The sequence below is a fragment of the Thrips palmi genome, unplaced genomic scaffold (genome assembly GCF_012932325.1).
Source record: "Thrips palmi isolate BJ-2018 unplaced genomic scaffold, TpBJ-2018v1 HiC_scaffold_6, whole genome shotgun sequence".
In the NCBI taxonomy this organism is placed as follows: Eukaryota; Metazoa; Arthropoda; class Insecta; order Thysanoptera; family Thripidae; genus Thrips; species Thrips palmi.
Genome location: NW_023144633.1, coordinates 5,647,906 through 5,667,640, shown reverse-complemented (window position 1 = coordinate 5,667,640; position 19,735 = coordinate 5,647,906). Strand labels below are relative to the sequence as shown.

Below are 19,735 nucleotides of genomic sequence, written 5' to 3'. Positions count from 1 at the left end.
AGACACAGCGACCGAATCCAAGGTCCGGAATCACTCTGCTAGCAGGGCGAAGCCGACTATGGCTGTCCCTCTCGCACTCACGGCACGCACCGCACGGGTGCGAGAGGGACAGAGCACCGCTGCAGCGCTTCCCGCCGCACAGTGGGCCAGAAGACCGGTGAAGGCGGACAAAATTCCAAACGCGTTTTGAGCTCCAGAGTCGCTAAATGGGACTCGAACCGAACGTGTGATCCCACCAATAGATTCCTTCGTTCGAAGAGCAATCCATTTGTGGGGTCACAAGTTCGGTTCGAGTCCCATTTAGCGACTCTAGAGCTCAAAACGTGTCTTGAGTTTTGTCCACCTCCACCGGTCTTCTGGCCCACTGTGCGCCGCCGGATCGCTCTGACTACTCGACTTGGAGGAGGATTGAGACAAAGGGGTACTAACCGGGCAGGGGCGGCCGGGCGGCTCGAACTTGTCGCTGGGGTATTTCCGCTGAGTCCGTCATCTCAAACTCACCTGCAACAAGAAAAACAAAAGGCTCGGTAAAACAACAACAAGAGTAGGGAGCTGACCACGCGTTAGGTAATGGGCTACTGCCGTGCTCGGCTTGCGGGGCTTGCGGCTTCGAGAATCGAGATCAAGGATCGTGCTGCTCGAGTGCCGCTCGATAGCTCGAAGCTCATCAAACTGGGCGACGTCCACGACGACGGCCTGCTCGCCGTCTTCCAGCACCTCATCCTCCGCCGCCGCCAAATTTTAATTGCGAATTCAAATTTGCGGCCGCCAAATCCAATTGGCGCCGTCAAACGCCCCTTCCTCTTCCCGCGTGATGCAATTCCTGGCGCGAAAAGGCCCTCGGCGGGGAGGCGAACCGCGGACTGGCTGGCCGCAACGCGGGGCACCGCACTGCAACGCCGTAACGGAGTCCGGCGAGGCACAGTGGGCCAGAAGACCGGCGGAGGCGTCCAAAACTCCAGACGCGATTTTAGCTCCAGAGTCGCTAAATGGGACTCGAACCGAACGTGTGACCCCACCAATGGATTGCTCTCCGAACGAGGAATCCATTGGTGGGGTCACACGTTCGGTTCGAGTCCTGTTTAGCGACTCTGGAGCTCAAAACGCGTCTAGAGTTTTGGCCGCCTCCACCGGTCTTCCGGCCTACTGTGTGCCGCTCCCATTGTTCTCTCTCCGGCCTCTGCCGTCTCGGCCTTGGCAGCTCGGCCGCGCCGCACATACGCCGCCAAGAATGCCTCCGGCTTCGATTCCCCAAATCGGGCCGCGTTTTACTCGAACCGACTAATTCCGCGGCGACTTACATTCCCCCTTTTTTTCCGGCCTCGGCGACCAATCCCGCTGCAGCAGAAGCAGCCTAATGGTCATCAGTCCCCGAGTCGGATCGGCCTGATTAAATAAAATGAGAGGATATTCCCAAGACCGAAATACCAATCAGGCCCATGAATAGTGAGCGGGGCGCGCGGAAGCAGCAGTGGAAGCCCCCCGGATTTAGGGCGGCCGCCGTCCGTCTCTTTTTGTCATTTCCCAGGGCTTCATTCGCATTTCAAATGTGACATCTGCATACCCGCGGACAACACTTCGACATTGTTTTATTTCGCCTAGCGGCCCTGGCGGCGGCCGGCGGCAGCGAGGCGGCCCGAATCTAAGCCATTACCTTCGTTATGCAGTGCCGATATTTGACGGAAAACGACCCAGCTAACGAACGGGGCACCACCAGGCTGATTCCCAACGTGGCGCCGTCTCGCTCGCACCCGGGCCGAACGCCCCGCGAGAGCGACAGAGAGAGACGGCATCAGGCCGCCGCGCGCACCACCGCGCCGTTTGCACAATTTGGCCAGCAGGTCGAAGGAGGCCGTGGAGGTCGTGGAGGCCGTGGCGGCCCCGTCCCGGCCCGACGACGTGCTCTAGGCATGCCTAACGAAGCGGCCCTCTCAAAGGAGAGCCGACGGGTTGCGACAAAAAAGACGGGCATGTCGCCGATCCGGGACCCCGCCCGGGGCCGCGCCCGCCCCCGCGGGGGCTCACCGGGGCAAACACACGAGCGTGTCTGTGAGTGTGCGAGCGCATGTGTGTGTGCAGCGTTATGAATTTCTCATCTCGAGGACTCGAACCGAACGTGTGACCCCACCAATGGATTGCTCTCCGAACGAGGAATCCATTGGTGGGGTCACACGTTCGGTTCGAGTCCTGTAAAGCGACTCTGGAGCTCAAAACGCGTCTTGAGTTTCGGCAGCCTGAGCCAGTGGCGACGGTGGCGCGGCGCTGGTGGGAGTTAGTTACAACGAGAAGGTGCCGGGGAACAGGAGCAAGGCGGCACAACACCGGTTGGTTCCAGCGTTCCAGGACGTGCGTGTGCTCGGCGTGACAGCGCGACACGCGCGTGACGGCCGCGTGACGGCCGCGTGACGGCGGCGCGGCGCCAACCCCTTGGCGGCTGGCGCGGCTCACAGTGCGGCACCCCTCCAAGCCGCCGAGAATGTTTGCGCCGTCCATTCGTTCCTTCATTACGTCGCACGGCGTCCCGCGGCGCGATATTTATTATTTACGATAATCGTCCTTTCTCTCTCTCTCTCTCTCGCATCCTTGACTCGCGGCATCCGCGCTCCGCGTCGCGCTGCCGCCCCCGCGGAGGCAGGCAGGCACGCAGCGGAGCGGCTCCGAATCCAAGTCCCCAGCGGGACGGCGTGCGAGTGCGAGAGAGACAGAGCGACGACGCACTAACGTGCTTCGCCTCAGCCCGCCGGCCGCGCGCGTCGCCATGACGACAAAGAGGGACCCCCAGCTGGCGTCGAACCCACGACCACGACGGCCCGGCCCGCCGCCAGTCAGTCCTCTATCCCTGTCTCTCTCTCTCTCCCTCTCATCCCCCGGCGACACGTGCCCAGAAAACCTTTTTATCATCGTCATTTTCTCTCTCTCCCTCCACCGCCTTCCAAGTGCTTATCATTTCCCCGCGGCCCGCGCACAGAAGGACAAAGCGACTGGCATCACGACGGCCAGGAAGGAGAGGCGGAGTCAGAAGGGAAGGGGTAAGCACTCTCTCTCTCTCTCTGAAAGGAGATGGTGCAGGCAGAGAGGCGGAGTGTGTGAGTGATAAGGAAATACAGGCATGTTCTAATGGACCGCTTCACGACCCATCCGGAGCCCATCCCGTCCCGTCTCCCGTCCCACGATGCAGGCGAGGCGAAGCACGGCCAAGCACAAGCACGGCCAAGCCGCCGGGGCGAGCGCGTCTCGGAGACATCACGAAGCGCATCCCCCCTTCCAGCCCTTGTCTGCGCAGTGCGGCCACTCCGACAAAAATAAAAACATTATTCCGCCTGTTTGCAGGAGAGCTGGCGCTTCTCTCTCTCTCTCTCTCTCTCTCTCTCTCTCTCTCTCTCTCTCTCTCTCTCTCTCTCTCCTCCCCTAAACCGAGGAAGGGCGTTGCCACACAGAGGCAGGCGCCATGTTCCAGGCCCCCAGTGTAGGAGGGTTTGCCTAGCCGGCTACGCCTTCTCCAGGCCGTTCCAGGCGCTGACAGGCAAACCCGCAGACCGCTGCCAGTGCCCACACTGCCAGAGTCCGGCCGCTGGAGTCACTGGAGTCCAGTCGCCGGAGTCCGGACGACCCCCCGCCGGCACGGTGCGGCACGGTCTTCTTGGCGCGGACCAAGAGCGGGAATCAGTCTATGTCCCCGCAGCAGTTCCACAAGACAAATACGGGCTCTATTGCCCGGCCGAGGGAGAGAGAGGGGAGAGAGAGGGAGAGAGAGAGAGGGAGGCGGAGGGGCACATTCCCGATTTGGCAGTGATTGGTTGCGTATTGGGAGCGCTTATGGCGTGAAAACGCGTGTGACGTCCCCGGCCATATGAAGGGAGTCGACCGGCCTGGAGTCGCCTGGAGAAGGAACCCGTTCCAGCGGGCCGCCCCGCCCCGCCCCGCCGTGAATAAAACACGTCGGCAACAGAAACGGCGCGCACGGCCTGGTCATTTGTTGGAGCTGAATAGTTGAAATCCTGTTGCCGGCGCGGATGAGCGAGGGACGGGCCGAACCTGGGGGAACCAGGAGAACCAGGGCACCGCCCGGAGCGGCGCCTGGAGCCAGTGCTGGAGAATTTGCTGGAGTGTGTGCCGGAATCGGTGCTCGAATCAGTGCCGAGGGCTCGTCATCAGCGCTGGAGCCAGTGGCCCAATTTAAGCTGGAATCGGATACGCAGTCAGTGCAGGGTCTTGCCTGGCAGTGCCTGCGCCGGACAGCCTCTGGACCCCACAATCCAGACCGCGGCGGCAGTGTAGCGGCAGCCGGCTGGAAACGCGAGTCCTTCAGCGCGGCTAGGGTGTCTGGAGAGGCTCTGGGGAGGCACGGCGGCACGGGAGGGGGAGATTGGGACAATTCCTTGTAATTGGTCAACAGGCCGGCCACACCGCGGGGTCAGCCGCTAAGATCTACGATTACGGCACGGCGGCGACCCGGGCCTACACTGCAGCATGCAGAGCACTGCAAGAAGCGGCCGAGCCAAAGCCGGAGACTAATGGAGGAGAAACAGGGCCGCGTGCTTTTTCCCCGTGCCATAAATCTGTCATCATTCGTCCTGTCGGTTCCGCGCCGCCAAGCTGGACGCCGAGCGCGCCGAGCCAGGACGCCGCCGAGTCCTGCGGCGCCACCCTGCAGCCCCGCCCCGCCGGCCCCGCCCGGAAATTTAATCAGCGCCACTATATGCAACATAATAAGACGCAGATATTAACTTTTATTTCCCGGCGCGCTAATCCGGTGCCTTAGTCGAGGCGGGGCGCAGCGGAGCGGCAGCGAGGAGCACACCAGCAGCAGCAGGGCCTGCTTGGCCTGGGGGACACCGCGCCGCACCGCGTGGCCTGCTAATCCTACGGGTGGCTGATTCGGCGCACACGGTTTGGCACACGCATGCCTCAGGGCGGCCTCCGGGCAGCGCGCTGTCTCTCTCGCACTCGCGGGGCGTCCTGGGGGTGCGAGAGAGACAGCGCGCTGCTGGTGCGAGGCTAATCCGCAGCCCAGCGGCCACTTCCCACTTCCGGCGTACCGTCTCTCTCGCACCCAAGCGGGACGCCCCACGAGTGCGAGAGAGACAGAGCGACGACGCTCGGAATGAGTCTGCAGGCGGCGCCGCGTCCAATCGCACGGGGGACTTGGCGACCACGCGCGCAGCGATTTGTGTTCGCCAGGACCGCGTCACCGCGTCGCGGCAAAAACACGCGCGCGATTCATCGTCGCCGTCAGGCGGGGACCGCGGCCGCGACTCCGATGGTCGCGGACCGACGTCGGCGCCATCCTGGGGCTTTGTTTTTGCCGGGAAATTAGCGGGCGAGCTGGGAGGGCAGGCAGGACGGGGACGGCGTCGGCGGGCAGGGTCGCCGGGCCCGGCCGTTCCGGCGATAGGGCGACAGTGCTGACTAGAGCTTGAGCCCGTTTGCCGTGGAATTGGCCAACCGGCCGCCCCCACCCCCACACCGTGCCTACACCGTACTGACCAGGAGGGCTGCGCGTCGCAAAGGACCTGCCGTTACCGCCCCCGGCCGGCCGCGCCGCCCCCGGCAGCCCAGCCACTCAGCACCGAAACAGAAGCGCAAAAAAAAGGCAAGAAGAGGAGGGAATGCCTCGCCAAAGACGACGACGCCGAAGCAGGTCAGCAAAAACGCTCTTTTTCCCCTCGAGCCGCACCCCCGCGCTAAAGACAAACAGATTGAAATTCGGCAGTTTGGGGCGGCGGGGGAGGAGGGGGGGGGTGCAATCACGACGACGCCTTAAACAGACGGCGGAGCGCCGCGACGCCCGCCCGGCCAGCCCAGGCAGACAGAGTCCCCGCACGGTCCCTTCGCCAACAAGCGCTTTCGCCGGCTCATTCGCTTTTAGGTTCCCCGCACACACACACAGACACACAGCAGGGCCGCGGAGGGGTGAGCCGACGGGCCGCCCGCATCCTTTTGTGCCGGAGACAGTCAATGAAGTTCACAAACAATCGCACACAGCACAGCGGAGCGCGAGCCAAAGTCAACGAGGCCCGTTTTACATTTCGCGTCGTTCAAAGGCGCCAGAAATGGGGAGGGGGTGATTGCTTGGCGATTAGAGGCGCGACCGCGGCGCCACCAAGGTGGGGCGGAAAGAAGCGAACGCGGGGCGGCGCGGCGGTGGTTCGGTGACAGCGGCAACGGCCTCCCATCTCTCTGGCGCGCGTCACGGCGAGATCCCCGGGACTAGCCGCCACGGCCTCCACCGCCACGGCCGGGCCGTCAGCGCGCGTGTCACAGCGCGGCACGCGGAAAGGGCTTTCGACCTCGCCGATCCACCCCGCCCCGCCCCGCCGTCACGGTGACACATGGCCACTCGAAGCCTCCGGAGTGCGGCGTGCGTCATGGGAGTCATGGCCCGCCCCAGCTCACTCGCTGCTGCAGTTCGCCAAGTGGCCAGCCCTCCGCATCCATCCTCCCCCAGTACACCGTCCGCACCGCCGCACAGTGGGCCAGAAGACCGGTGGAGGCGGCCAAAACTCTAGACGCGTTTTGAGCTCCAGAGTCGCTAAATGGGACTCGAATCGAACGTGTGACCCCACCAATGGATTGCTCTCCGAGCGAGGACTCCATTGGTGGGGTTACACGTTAGCGACTCTGGAGCTCAAAACGCGTCTAGAGTTTTGGCCGCTTCCACCGGTCTTCTGGCCGTCGTTGCGAAGCGCGACCAAAACAAAGAAATTGTTTGGCGTGTGTGTTTGGGGGCTCCGGGGAGCGACCGCGCCCCTAAAAGGTGAGCTAGGTAACGTGAGTTTTGCCTGCCCCGCACCCTCCCCGCGGAAATGGAACGAAACTGGAGAGGCGGCACTCCACCGGCCAGCCGGCCTGCCAGCCTGCCCCTTCCATTCAAAGTTGCACGGCTAGCAACTGTTGACCCCGGCAGGGGGGTTCGTCCGTCCGTCCGTCCGACTGACTGTCCGATCGCGTCTGTCCGTTCGTTCCGCGCGCGCGCGCCCATTTTCGAGAGCATAATAAGCAGATCAGAGGCTCGACAAACCATTCATCCAGACGACCGCACCACGCCGATCCGACCAGCGTATCACACCTCGCAGCACACACACGCACACACACAGCGCACACAGCACAAAAAGCCGATTGTCTGAAACGGGACGAAATTGCGAGTAAATCCGCCAAAGCTGCGCGCAGCAGCACGCCAAGGACGAGTGGGGGGCACAAGCGAACACACACACACACACACACACACACACACACACACACACACACACACACAAGCGCACGCACAACACACACACACACACACACAAGCGCGCACTAGACAGATCTCAATGGCCGCGCCATGAGGGCAACATAGGGAACACGCCACCCAGCTGCCCCCATCCGACGGCGACTGCAAGAGTTCCAACGTTCTGGAGAGGCTCCCCTCCAGCCGCCCCAGCCAGGGCCGATGAAGTGGCGATATGCGGTCGACCGTCGCGCCCTCCAGGCCGCTCCAGCAAGGGCTCCAGCCCGCCCGCCCTGCCCTCACGTACGCAAACCATCCCCCGGCTACCCTGCCAACAAGCCACTTGTCTGTTCTCCAGAACGTCCGACCGTCCGTCTGGGCTCGGTTCCAGTGTGGTGCCGCGTTCTGCACTCGCATTCCAGGGAGAGCGTTCATCCACGCGGAAGAGCGGCCAGGCCGCCGGACTCCAGGGGGCTCCTGGAGGCGACTCCAGGAGGGAGACTCCAGGAGGGAGACTCCAGGAGGAAAAAACTTTTGGAGGGGAGACTCCAGGAGGACGCTCCTGGAACAGGCTCCTGGCGGAAACTCCTGGAGGAAACTCCTGGAGGAGACTCCAGCCGCTAAAACAATGACCGTCTCATTATCGCAATCCGGCTTATCTCTTCCCCCTTCAGTCGCCTCCCCCGTTATCGCAGCCACCAGCAGGGTGGGGCGAGGTGGGGCGAGGTGGGGCGGGGCGGGGCGGGGTGGGGTGGGGCGGGGCGGCGGTCCAGAAAAGGCGGCGCCAGCAACACTGACGGCGTCCCCGGCGGCGGGGCGGCGGCGTCCCCGAGCAACCCCATCGCATCGCTCCCCTCGGCATGCAATGCAAATGAAAACGGGCACGTAGCAATATCGGCCCGGTGTCTGCCGACGCTGTAAAATTCCTCATCACGGCATGACGCGTGCCGCGGCGGCGGGGCGGAGCGCGGGGCGGAGCCGGGCCCGGAGGGGAGCCGAGCCAGGGAGCGCCGAAGTGGCGCGCCATGTATTCACAACTACACCAGACAATCATGATGAGCACACAGAAATTTCTCATAAACGCGGCGGCGGCGACGTCGCGGAGGGAGGGGCGGCGACAACAACGGCACTGCGCCGCGCCGCGCGCCGCCGCCGCCGTCACGACGCCGTCGAACGGTCCTCGCGAAAATTATTCCGAGTCCGCGAGGCGGAGAGGCGAAGCGGCGAAGCGGGGAGAGGCGGGGTGAAGCGGGGTGAAGCGCAGGACCCGCAGGAACATCGCGCGCTGCTTCCAGCGTGCTTCCAGCGTGCTTCCAGCGTGCTTCCAGCGAGCTTCCAGCGAGCTTCCAGCTCCAGCGCGGCGAGGAGGACGAGGAGGACGAGGATGGAGAGGACGAGGAGAGCGTTTACGATCCCCACGTCCTTGTATATACCGGCACAAAGTGCGCTGTGAAGCCGGCTCCAAACGGCAGCCGATTCCTTCCGTAAGAATAGGTTTTTGCACTGCCCCCCCCCCCCCCCCCCCCCAAGCTCACGCCCCCGACCTTCCACGCCCCCGCCGCCCCGCCACGCCGCGCCGCGACGGCACGACCTTGTCACACAAAGGCAAATCTCCAGGGGAGCAGGGCGGAAAGCACCCACGGGGAAGGCCAACACCGACGCTTCTTTCCCCAGGTAATTTTAAATGATAAACTCATGACACGGACACGGGCAAGAAAAGGGGGCGGGGGGGAAGCGAGGCGCGGCTACACTGCCAACACAAATGTAGCGGTGAATGTGCACGGCTAGAATAAGAAGAAAACGGCAACAACCTCCGCGGCGATTCGTGTCGCCGAGTGCAGTCTGCATGCAGTCTGCAGTCCGCGCGCCCTCTGCCCTCGCGTGCATCAATTACCTGCAGCCCAGGGACAGACAGACAGACAGACAGACAGACAGACAGACAGACAGACAGACAGACAGACGGGCGGACGGCACCGGAACCGAAGTGAGCCGAACGGCGTCGGCACAATAACCCGAATGCAATAACTCTCTGGACCTGACTGCGAGCGAGACTGCGAGGGCCCTTGCAGGCTTGGCGGCTTGGCGGTCTCGAGTCCAGACTCTGGACCCTGGACACGCCTGGAATCGCCTGGAATCGCCTGGAGTCCCTGCCGAGCCGAGCCGGGCCGAGCCGAGCCGAGCCGAGCCGAGCCGGGGCCGAGACCAATCCCTAATCGCGGGGAACAACATAACGTGGCGGCCATTGTGGTGCAGGGCCCGCCAGCCCTGCCAGTCTTCTGGCCTGCCGCTGCGGTGCATCTGGCGGCGCCCGGCGGCGCCCCACACACGTCACGGCCTGTGTCACGGCGGCGTCACGGCAGCGTCACGGCGGCGTCACGGCAGCGTCACGGCGGCGTCACGGCAGCGTCACGGCAGCGTCACGGCGGCGTCACGGCGGCGTCACGGCAGCGTCACGGCGGCGTCACGGCGGCGTCACGGCAGCGTCACGGCGGCGTCACGGCGGCGTCACGGCAGCGTCAAGGCAGCGTCACGGCGGCGTCATGCGACACGGCCGCGCGCGTGATTAATAATTATATGGCAGTGGCGTGGTGGCGTGTCGCGGGGCGCTACAAGCGCAACACCAGCTCGACGACAAACACCTCCGTCGCCCACGCCAGCGGCGCGGCGGCGCGCCAGCACGGAAGCACTCGGCCACGAAGGGCCACCAAAGGGCCCCGCAGGGCCTCGCCAAAGGGCTCCCGCAAAAGGGCTCCCGCAAAAGGGCTCGGTGCAGGGCAGACCGATTACCCCCACCATTGCCACACTCAACATTTCACAACCGGGGGGTGAACCGCGTAAGAGTGGTGGAGTGTGTCAGAGAGAGAGAGAGAGAGAGAGAGAGAGAGAGAGAGAGAGAGAGAGAGAGAGAGAGAGAGAGAGAGAGAGAGAGAGAGAAGCAAAAACGGGCGACCACCACACCAAAAATCAAGCAAGGAATTAGCAATGACCGAGCGTCCGGCGGCGGCTTTCAAGGACCCGTTCATAAAAGATGGGGCAGACCCGCTCCCTCTCTCCCTCTTACTCCCTCCCTCCCCGCCCCTAAATTGGTTACGTAGTTTATGGAGAAACCCTTTACCGCCTGCAAAGGACCGCTTCGGCGCCTCCCCTCCCCCCTCTCTCTCTCCTGGTCACCGGGTTTCAGGACCCATTTCCAGCCAACTGCACAAAAACGCGTGCCGCGCGGGGCACGGCATGGCACGGCCGGACCGGGCCGGACACACACCCACGCACGCGGCACGCCCCCAAGCAGGCCACCGCCGCCAAGAAGATTCCCCCGCAAATGGCAAACGTTTCCGCAAGACATTTCACCGCTTCTTTTTTTTTTCGCGCGCCATCCAGGACCGCAGCAGCAAGTCTCGCCCCGCCCCGCCAACCACCACTCCACTCGCTGAGAGGGTCATAAAGGCAAATGGAGGATACATTCGGCGGAATCAATTCAGCAGGCGCCGCGTCTCGCCGCCACCGGCAGCGTATATATAAAGTAAAATCCCTTGGTCACCGCGCGGGGCGGGGCGGGGCGGGGCGGGGCGCCACCATCCTCGACACTGTTGCACCGCGACGACGACGACGCCACCGCCTCCCGCAGACACGCTGAATTTCAGTTCGAAGAATCACGTGTTTCCGCGCGGACCGTCTTCCAGGCTGGCTGGCTGGCTGGCTGCCTGCGAGGTGGCAGGTGCGCCGCTCATAACGCTAAGCGCGCCGAAGGAGGCGGAGCGGCGGAGGAAGGGGGTGCTTGCCGCAGTTGTCACATATTATCCGCCACGGAGAGCCTGTCGTGTTTGCACACATGTGGCACTGCGTGGCGCGGCGCGGCGTGCAGAGTGTGCAGCGGCACGGCCGCGCGCAATCAAGGGAAGCACGACAAGTGCGTGCCCGCGCACGACGCGCGCGGCGACGCCCGCCACCGCGACGGCGGTTCGATCCGCCTCACGCACACCTCGCCGTCGTCCTCGTCGGCCGGGCGGCCCGGACGCGGCCCAAACATGACGGATGAAGCCGTCAGAACCTCGTTGGCGGCGGTGGCGGCGCCGCGCCTATCTGCCCAGTGTCCTCGGCGATCAACGCCGCAACTAGGCCGCAACACGCCGCACGTTTCATACATCACGGTTTATCGCGGCGCGGCCTCGACTGCGCAACCAGCGAGCGGAGCCCTGCCGGCCCTGCAGCGTGGACGCCGACTAGGCCGACGGCATGCCCACGGCGAGCGGGGCGGCCCTTCCCTCCCCCCGATACAGGACACACTGCCGATAAAGTGTCACGCCACGGACTCCAGGACGCCGCCGCAAGACACCAGGACGCCGTCGCCGCCGCAAGACTCCAGGACGCCGTCGACGTCGCCAGACTCCAGGACGCCGTTTTCGCCGTGAAACTCCAGGACGCCGTCGTCGCGCAAGACGTCGTCCCGTTCTGCGAACAGGCGGCGGCAGCGCATCCTCGGCGCGCACAAAGGCGGTCGCAGGTGTAGCCTCTGCATCCCGGGCGGACTGGACAGACCGGGGGGGGGGGGGGGGGGGGGGGCAGCAGGGCCTCGACGGCCAGGGGGATGAACATGTTTTGTGGAGCGGCACAGTCCAGGTAGGGACGGGATTGGATTTCCTTGGCAAAGGACAGACTCGGCAGGGGGTCGCCTTTCAGAGGACGGCGGGGTGCGCACGGCGGGGGCACGGCGGCGACAGCCCCCTGCGCAGAAAAAACGCTACACCTTGTTTACGGACCGCCTCCCCGGTACCGGGAAGAGGGGCAGGCAAACAACCACGCCGACTTGGCGCGCTTTCAGTCAAGCCCCCGCGGGGGGCCGTCAGTAAGCGAGGACGAAAATGGCATTCGCTTTCAATAAGCTTGAGCCACCACCCCTGCAGTGCGCTGGGCGCGCTCGGCGGCGGCAGCCGGCGGCAGCGAGGGGACCGGATTGAGTGATCACGCCGGCAAAGCTCTCGCCCCGACAGAGAGAGACAGAGAGAGGGGGATGGAGCGACCGGCCGGGCCTCTCCGTGATGACCCTCTACACTTTCATGAAGGGAGATGGCGTCCTGGCTCGTCCCCACACTTCCGCCCGTGCTTTCTTTCCAGACACTCGGAAAAGGAGAAAGAGAGAGGGAAAATGTGGAAAAACAAAGTCCGGTCGCTATGCGCCGTGGCACTGCCCTGGCCGCGGCCCAGGCCACCAGCCACCACCCTCCGGACGCCGCGGGACGCCGGACGGACGTCAAAGGAATACCAAAATCTCTTCGATCCCTTATTCATCGATATGGTGTCCAGGAAATGTAAACCGCCCCGGGTCCAAAATCGCAATCCGCGTCGGAAATGCGTCACGGGGGGATGGGATGCACTGCCAGAGAGGGAGAGAAGGTGCGGACGCCGGCCGAAAGGCAAAACAACGACACTGCCAACTACAAATAGGGAAAACCTGAAAAGTGCGTTCGGAAGATCTCACGAGCAGTTATTCGCCAAAAAGTTCTTGAGGATGATTTTTTGCAGTGAACAACAACAACGACGCACCACACGCCATGGGGGTCCCGACGCCAACGGGGCGAAACCATCCCCCCCGTTCGTTCAAAGCCGTGCGCGGTGGCTCTGGTGGTAGCGCTGAGCTAGACAAAATGGAGCAGAGAGAGAGAGAGAGAGAGAGAGAGAGAGAGAGAGAGAGAGAGAGAGAGAGAGAGAGAGAGAGAGAGAGAGAGAGAGAGAGAGAGAGAGAGAGAGAGACCCAGCCGGGGGCAGCGAGGCTCATGAGGCAATGATGCACAATAGGAAACCGCATCTGGTGGCCGCGCTCAGCACGCTCCGCACTCCGCCTCGATCGAGCCTCGCGACGTCGGCGTCGTCGACGCACCGCGCCTGCAGCAGCACAAGCAGCACAAGCAGCACCCGCGACGCGCGCCACGTGACACTGTAAACTACCCCCTGCAGGCCGAGTCCGAGGAACGCTCTCTCTCTCTCTCTCGCCCCACGAGTGCGAGAGAGACAACGCACGTTTCGGGACGAGGCCGCGCTGGCCGCCGCGATGCCAGGCAGCGTCGCCCTTATTGACTGCAGGCCGACCCTCTCGAAGGGTGCTGATAGGGTGTACAATGTATTACGCGACATAAATAACACACACACACACACACAGCGACACGTCGATCGTGCGGTGTAGTAGTCCGACGACTCGGCTGTACGACAGCAGCAGTACTGAAGTAACTATATGCGACGCGGTAAACGCCGCGGTCTCTCCCACACTCTCACACACAAAAAAAAACAACACACACACACACACACACACACACACACACGCGCGCGCGCGCGCAGCGGGGCGTTGTCCGATGGGTCGTAATGCGACAGCCAAATTCGGTGCGAGGCAAACGCCGAAATCAACTCCCTGTACACACACACTCACACACGCGATGGTTCCCAGCTACCGCGCACCACCCAGAAACACGCAGCGCACATACAGTCCAGTCATATTTTGTTTTTGTTGTTGTTTTTTTCGGCGGCTTTTTGTAAAGCGGGTTGGAAAACGCTCGCGTGTGTCCGTCCGCGGCCCGCCGAACGAAAACGGGCGGCAGGGCGGCAGACACACCGGAAACGGGGCGGGCGGGCAGACCGAGCTGGCAGGCAGCGCGCAATGCGGCCGCGTCATCGTTCTGGCCGTGACGAGGCAGCCAGCCAGCCAGCCAGCGGATGGCTATTCCACTGGAATCCGCACATTTCGGGCAATATTAATTAATCCGTCGGGGCGCCAGCCACCCAGGCAGGCAGGCAGCCAGCACCGTGGCGGATCATCGCCAGGCTTAACGAGCGAGTCTGTCATGTTGAACCGGGCCAGCCAGGCAGCACAGCAGCAAGCCCCCGCACCCATTTCAGCGTCAAAAAGTAAGTGACTCACCTCTCGACATTCGATACGTCCTGCACACGTCACTTGCACACACACACACACACACACACACACACACACACACACAGAGTGTTGCGCAGTCCCGAGATAAAAGCAGCGCGTCTCGAAGGCGTCGCGACGGGGCCACGCCATAAACAGCGACCGACGGACGGACGGACAGACAGACAGACAGACAGACAGACGGACGCGCTGACCCCCGCGAGCGATAAGCGCCTCAGGTACATAAATTCAGCTCCTTTTGCGGGGCGCATTGACAAACGCAGACGGCCTCGCAGGACGAAAAGGGCAGCGCCGTCATGAGGGCTGAAGCAGGCTGAAGCGGGCTGAAGCGGGCTGAAGCGGGCTGAAGCGGGCTGAAGCGGGCTGAAGCGGGCGAAGCGGGCTGAAGCGGGCTGAAGCGGGGTGAAGCGGGCTGAAGCGGGCTGAAGCGGGCTGAAGCGGGCTGAAGCGGGCTGAAGCGGGCTGAAGCGGGCTGAAGCGGGCTGAAGCGGGCTGAAGCGGGCTGAAGCGGGCTGAAGCGGGCTGAAGCGGGCTGAAGCGGGCTGAAGGGCTGAAGGCCTGAAGGCCCCAACACTCGACACTCGCCGTCCGCCGCCTGGTCACTGACGTACGCCCCCTGCCGCCCGCCGCCCCCGGGGCCTCGAAAAAGCAGCCCTAACAGTTGGGCCTGCTGACGACGCTGCGCTACGCATGCGCTTTTCCAGTGGACGACGGCCGACACGCAGTGGGCCAGAAGACCGGCGGAGGCGGCCAAAATTCCAAACGCGTTTTGAGCTCCAGAGTCGCTAAATGGGACTCGAACCGACGTGTGACCCCACCAATGGATTGCTCTCCGAACGAGGAATCCATTGGTGGGGTCACACGCTCGGTTCGAGTCCCATTTAGCGACTCTGGAGATCAACGCGTCTAGAATTTGGGCCGCCTCCACCGGTCGTCTGGCCCACTGCGCGACACCGGCCATCGACGCACCAATCCCCCCAACCCCCGGCAACGTCTTCGCCATTCACGAGGAGTAGAGGCGCTCCGTCCGAAAATGACGCCATCCAGAGCGGGCCGGCCGGGCTGGCGGGGCTGGCGGCCAGGAGGGCCGGCCCCCCTGAATTCTTTATACCTGGCCGACTTGCGGGTCTTCCTTCACACCCTCTCACAACAACCGGGCCCACGTCCCAAATTTCACGCGCCTCGCTGCAGGGGCACTCTCGAGCGCACACAAGCACACACACAGACAAACAGACACACATACACACACACACGGCCTAAATTAAGACACCCTCCACCTTAATCCTCTTTGCCCGACACCCATTCCCGTCACATGCATTTCATCGCGGCCTCATTTCAATATGTAATTACACATGGGCTAAACTATAAAGCGGCGCGGCCGGGGAGGGAGAGAGAGAGAGAGAGAGAGAGAGAGAGAGAGAGAGAGAGAGAGAGAGAGAGAGAGAGAGAGAGAGAGAGAATAGTGAAAATAAAAAAGACAGCAATGACGACCTAATCCGGGCGGCGGTGGTGCAGCAGTGTGCAAGTCAACTCAGACTGCAGCCAAACAAAAATGCAGCGCAAGAGGAATAATAAAAAGGCAAAAGTCGCCTCGCGGAGGGAAAAGCGGCGAAAACAAGAAGCCAGAAGCGCGGCGCAGTAGCGCGGTGACCTAAAACGCACTTGAAAAATTCATACAAGGCCACTCCGCTTTGCGCGGCCGGCGCGCTGTTCAAAACGGGGTCGGCCGAGCCGCGCCCTGCCGCGCCCTGCCGAGCCGCACTCCCAAAAGTCGCCAGTGTCGCTTCACTAACGCCCCCAGAAAGCCGCCTCGCAGAGCGCGCCCAAGCGTGTGCATTTTTTAAAAATTTCATTTTTCGGGGGGTTTTTAGCAAGGATGGCCAACATTGGAAAAATGTTTTTCCCCACGGCGAGGCTGCGGAGCGACGCAAACGTCCGGAGAAGGCCGTGTCACCGCCGCAGCGTGCCCCAGCGCCGTCCCGTCACGGCCGAGTCGAACCGTAAACCGTAAAATGCAAGACGGAAAAATAAAACATCGATCCGGGCGAACCGCGCAGCCTCAGCCCAAGACTCGGCGCAGCCAGCCTGCACGCCGGCCGCCACATAATCCTCAAATGACTGACGTTTGTACGAAAATACCGGATTATTCACGCCGACGTCCCTCTGCCTCCTTTTTGTTTTCCTCTCCTTCTTCACGGAGCGACGCTGGAGCTGGAAGGAGAGAGGGAGAGTGTGTTCCAGGCATTAAAGGCAGGCATTATGATACATAATGCACGTCACTCTACGGCCGGTCCGTCCGTCCGTCCGCCCGTCTCACTGGCCGGGGGCCTAAATACGACAACAGCTGCAGCGGCCACATACAAACCGTCTCCCGCCGCCGGGGAGAAGGTCAAGGGTTCGACTCCCGGCCGGGTGCGCGTTTTTTTTTTTTTGCCGCTCCGCCGCGCGCCCCGCAGCCGAACCATTGTTCTGCACGAGTCAGGATGATCACCGAGTTGCGAACCTCGCAGACCACACGCACTACCACTGCCTCTTCTTACTCTTGGGTACGTATTTTGCAAATTCGCATTAAAACGCGGGGCACTTGTTTTAAGACATTCCAATCAAAAGGCACACACATACACACACACACACACACACATGAAAACATCTCCCCCCCCCATCTCTCTCACCCACACACGCACACAAACACAGACACACACGTACATAGCCGTAGAAACGAAAGCACTGCGCGCGATTTTCATCATCTGTGCGAGAGAGCGCCCCGCAGGGGGGGTTTGTGTGGAGAGTCGCAGAAGCAGGTTTATACACCGTGGAAAGAAAAGACATAAAAAGAAAACAGCACACACACACTCACACACGTGCGGGCCGTGATGCGTGTCGGATCTACAGGTTGAGCCCGCGACGACTAGAGCAGGGCCTCGATGGACTTGGCGACGCGCGGCCCGCCGTGGGGCCGTGGGGGCAGCTAGTCACGCGCGCGAAGGGCGCGAAAGCGCGGGCAAGGGCGTAAAAAAATAAAATAAAAATCACGAAAAAGAGCGGCCAAAAAAAGCGGGCCGCTCTAAACCCTACAAAATAGTTGCACTTGAGCCCCTCGGCATGCCGCGCACGGAAAAGGGTGGCGCGGCCCCGCCGGGCCCCACCGGGGCGTCGAGGCGAGGCGCGGGGCGTGGGGCCCGTCGGGCGGCGCTGGTGTGAGCGAGAAGACAGATGGAGTCCTAAAGGAGCGATGTGCGGCCCTGGCGGCGCGCGCGCACTGGGCTCACGGAAATATACATAGCGGAATGGAAAAGAGATAAAAGTACGTTTTTCCTCGCCCAAAGGCTAAGCCCCGCCGCGGAGCCCCGCGCAGCAGGGCGGGCCAGCCCTCGGAAAAATAAATCTCACGTCCGCCGCCACACATGCCCGCACATGCCCCGGCCCGGCCCCGGCCTCGGCCCGGCCGCCCACCAGTGAGTATTCCCCCGCGATCCACCCCGCCATCTAGGAGGGGCGACGCCGACTCGCCGACTCGCTCGTCGCGAAGGGTGGCCCCACCGGCCTGGCCGGGCCCTCATGAGCTGGACACCTTATCAGCATGCACCCACCTCTCTCGGCCACCTCGGCCACCTCTCGGACGCGATACGCGCTTCGCCGTCGCTCCTTTTTTTCGGGGAGCCAAAAAAAGGGAGGGAAGGGGTGCCGCTGGGACGGTGCTGGGACGGTGCTGGGACAGTGCCGGGACGCGGGGGGGAATAAAATGATGCCCCCTCCCAGCACGTAAGTGTGCTAAAAACCAGCGAGCGAGGGGGATCTTCGGGAGCCGAGGACAGCTATGGGACGCGTAGCACAGGTCACCAGCACGGCGCCACGCGGGCGTGAGCACACACACACACACACACACACAGGACACAAAGGATTGTCTGCACTCACTGTACACCGCCACCGCCCCCGTGCCGTGCGGGTCCCGCAAACACTTACCTGAAACAAAAGTAAAGACCGTAAGCATTCACATATTCACAGAGAACATCTGGTACATAATGCAGGCCCTTCCGCCGTTCCGCCCCTCCCCTCCCCTCCCCGCCGCGCTCCACCCTTAAATCCGCACGCGCTGGACATCAAGAGGACCAAGAAGCACAGACGGCAGCAGCAGCGCGCACTCGAGATGAAAACGGAAGAACGAACCGCAAAAAGCAGCAGGGCAACAACGACAACAACAACAAGAAAAACGGGTCACATCAGCATCAGCTCCGGCGGCGGGGCGACATCTCGGCGTCGAGGACCACGCCGTCGAGGACGTCCTGCCTCCCCCCGCCACATCTTGGCATTGTCCTTGCCCTCCTTGTCCTCCTCGTTGCATTCCGCCCCGCCGCCGAATCGCCAAATTCAGGAGCAGTGCGCCGCCACCGCCGTCGTCGTCATCGTCGTGGTGCTCGGCGACGACCCGCGCCACACGTCCATCAGGATGATTGCGAATCCCGCAAAGAGTCCCGGCTTCCGCGCAAGCCGCACGCACGCCGCAGCCGACCCCGGCGGCGGTCGGGACGGGCACGGCGGAAAGAAGACCTTGTTTTCCGGGCCAAACCCGAACCCGAACCCAAACCCCGGGTCGCAAAGTAAAGACGCCCAGAGACCCGGGCCGTCCGACTGGCGCGCTGCAGCGCATGGCGCTCGCCGACCCACCTCACCTGTCGCCGGGTCGACGGCCGCCAGTGTGTTCGGGAACACGATCGTCTTTTACGGGTCGCGGCTCGGCGACGACGTCCCCCGCGGCCCACAATGCCACATTAGGGGCGGCCAGCCAGCCAGGGGCGGCGGCCAGAGGGAGGGAGAGGGCGGCTCTGGCTCCCCCTGCGAAATTTCCCGCCACTTCCGACAATCTCTGAGCGGCTGGGCCAGGAAGTCGTTAGCGCATCAGAGCCAGTAGAGCGGGGGCGGGCCGCGGGGGTGGGCCGGGCCGGCCGGCGGCGGGCGGGGCGGAACAGCACACGGGGGCGGCGGCGAGGGGCGGCCAAGTCTCGTAGCGCGTTACAATACGACATGCAGCCACTCAGCAAAACAACTTGTAAATGTAATTCCAACGGCGCCGTTTAGATAAGTAATGAGTTGTTCCACGGACGACTCAGCGGCCCTAAAGGTCGCCTGGAGGCCGTCCTGGAGGCCGTCCTGGAGGCCGTCCTGGAGGCCGTCCTGGAGGCCGTCCTGGAGGCCGTCCTGGAGGCCGTCCTGGAGGCCGTCCTGGAGCCGCCCTGGGGGCCCGTCCTGGGGGGTCCTGGAGGCGCCCGGGAAAAGGGGGCGCCCTGGGGGCGCCGGGAAAGCCGTCCTGGAGGGGCCCCCGGGAGGTGGTCCTGCAGGGCGTCCCGCGGGACGTCGGCCCTTTAGGGCGCGGCAACACGTCGGGCCGCTCATTAACGCCCGGGGCGCGGATTAGCAAGTCAAAAATGGAAATTCATCGACCAAAAAATAACTCTGCCCTGCCGCCCTGCCCTCGCCTCGCCTCACCTTCGGGCTGCGCGCCGCGGCGGGCAAGGTGGCCCGAGGTGGCCGCACCGACGCGCCGAGAGGGTTGGCAGTGTGGCGGGCAAAGTTGGCGGCCGCCACAACTTGAGGAGAATGACGGAGCGGTCCTG

General features: G+C 63.2%; 1 protein-coding gene across 1 annotated transcript in view; it reads right to left on the bottom strand.

The window, feature by feature from the left end:
• LOC117652000 (latrophilin Cirl-like) overlaps positions 1–19,735 on the bottom strand; it is a 109,719-nt gene that overhangs the window by 60,950 nt on the left and 29,034 nt on the right. Inside the window, exon 2 of the mRNA XM_034396626.1 lies at positions 430–501. Coding sequence (XP_034252517.1) covers positions 430–490 — 61 coding nt within the window. The 5' untranslated portion in view covers positions 491–501. The remainder of the gene's footprint in view (positions 1–429; positions 502–19,735) is intronic.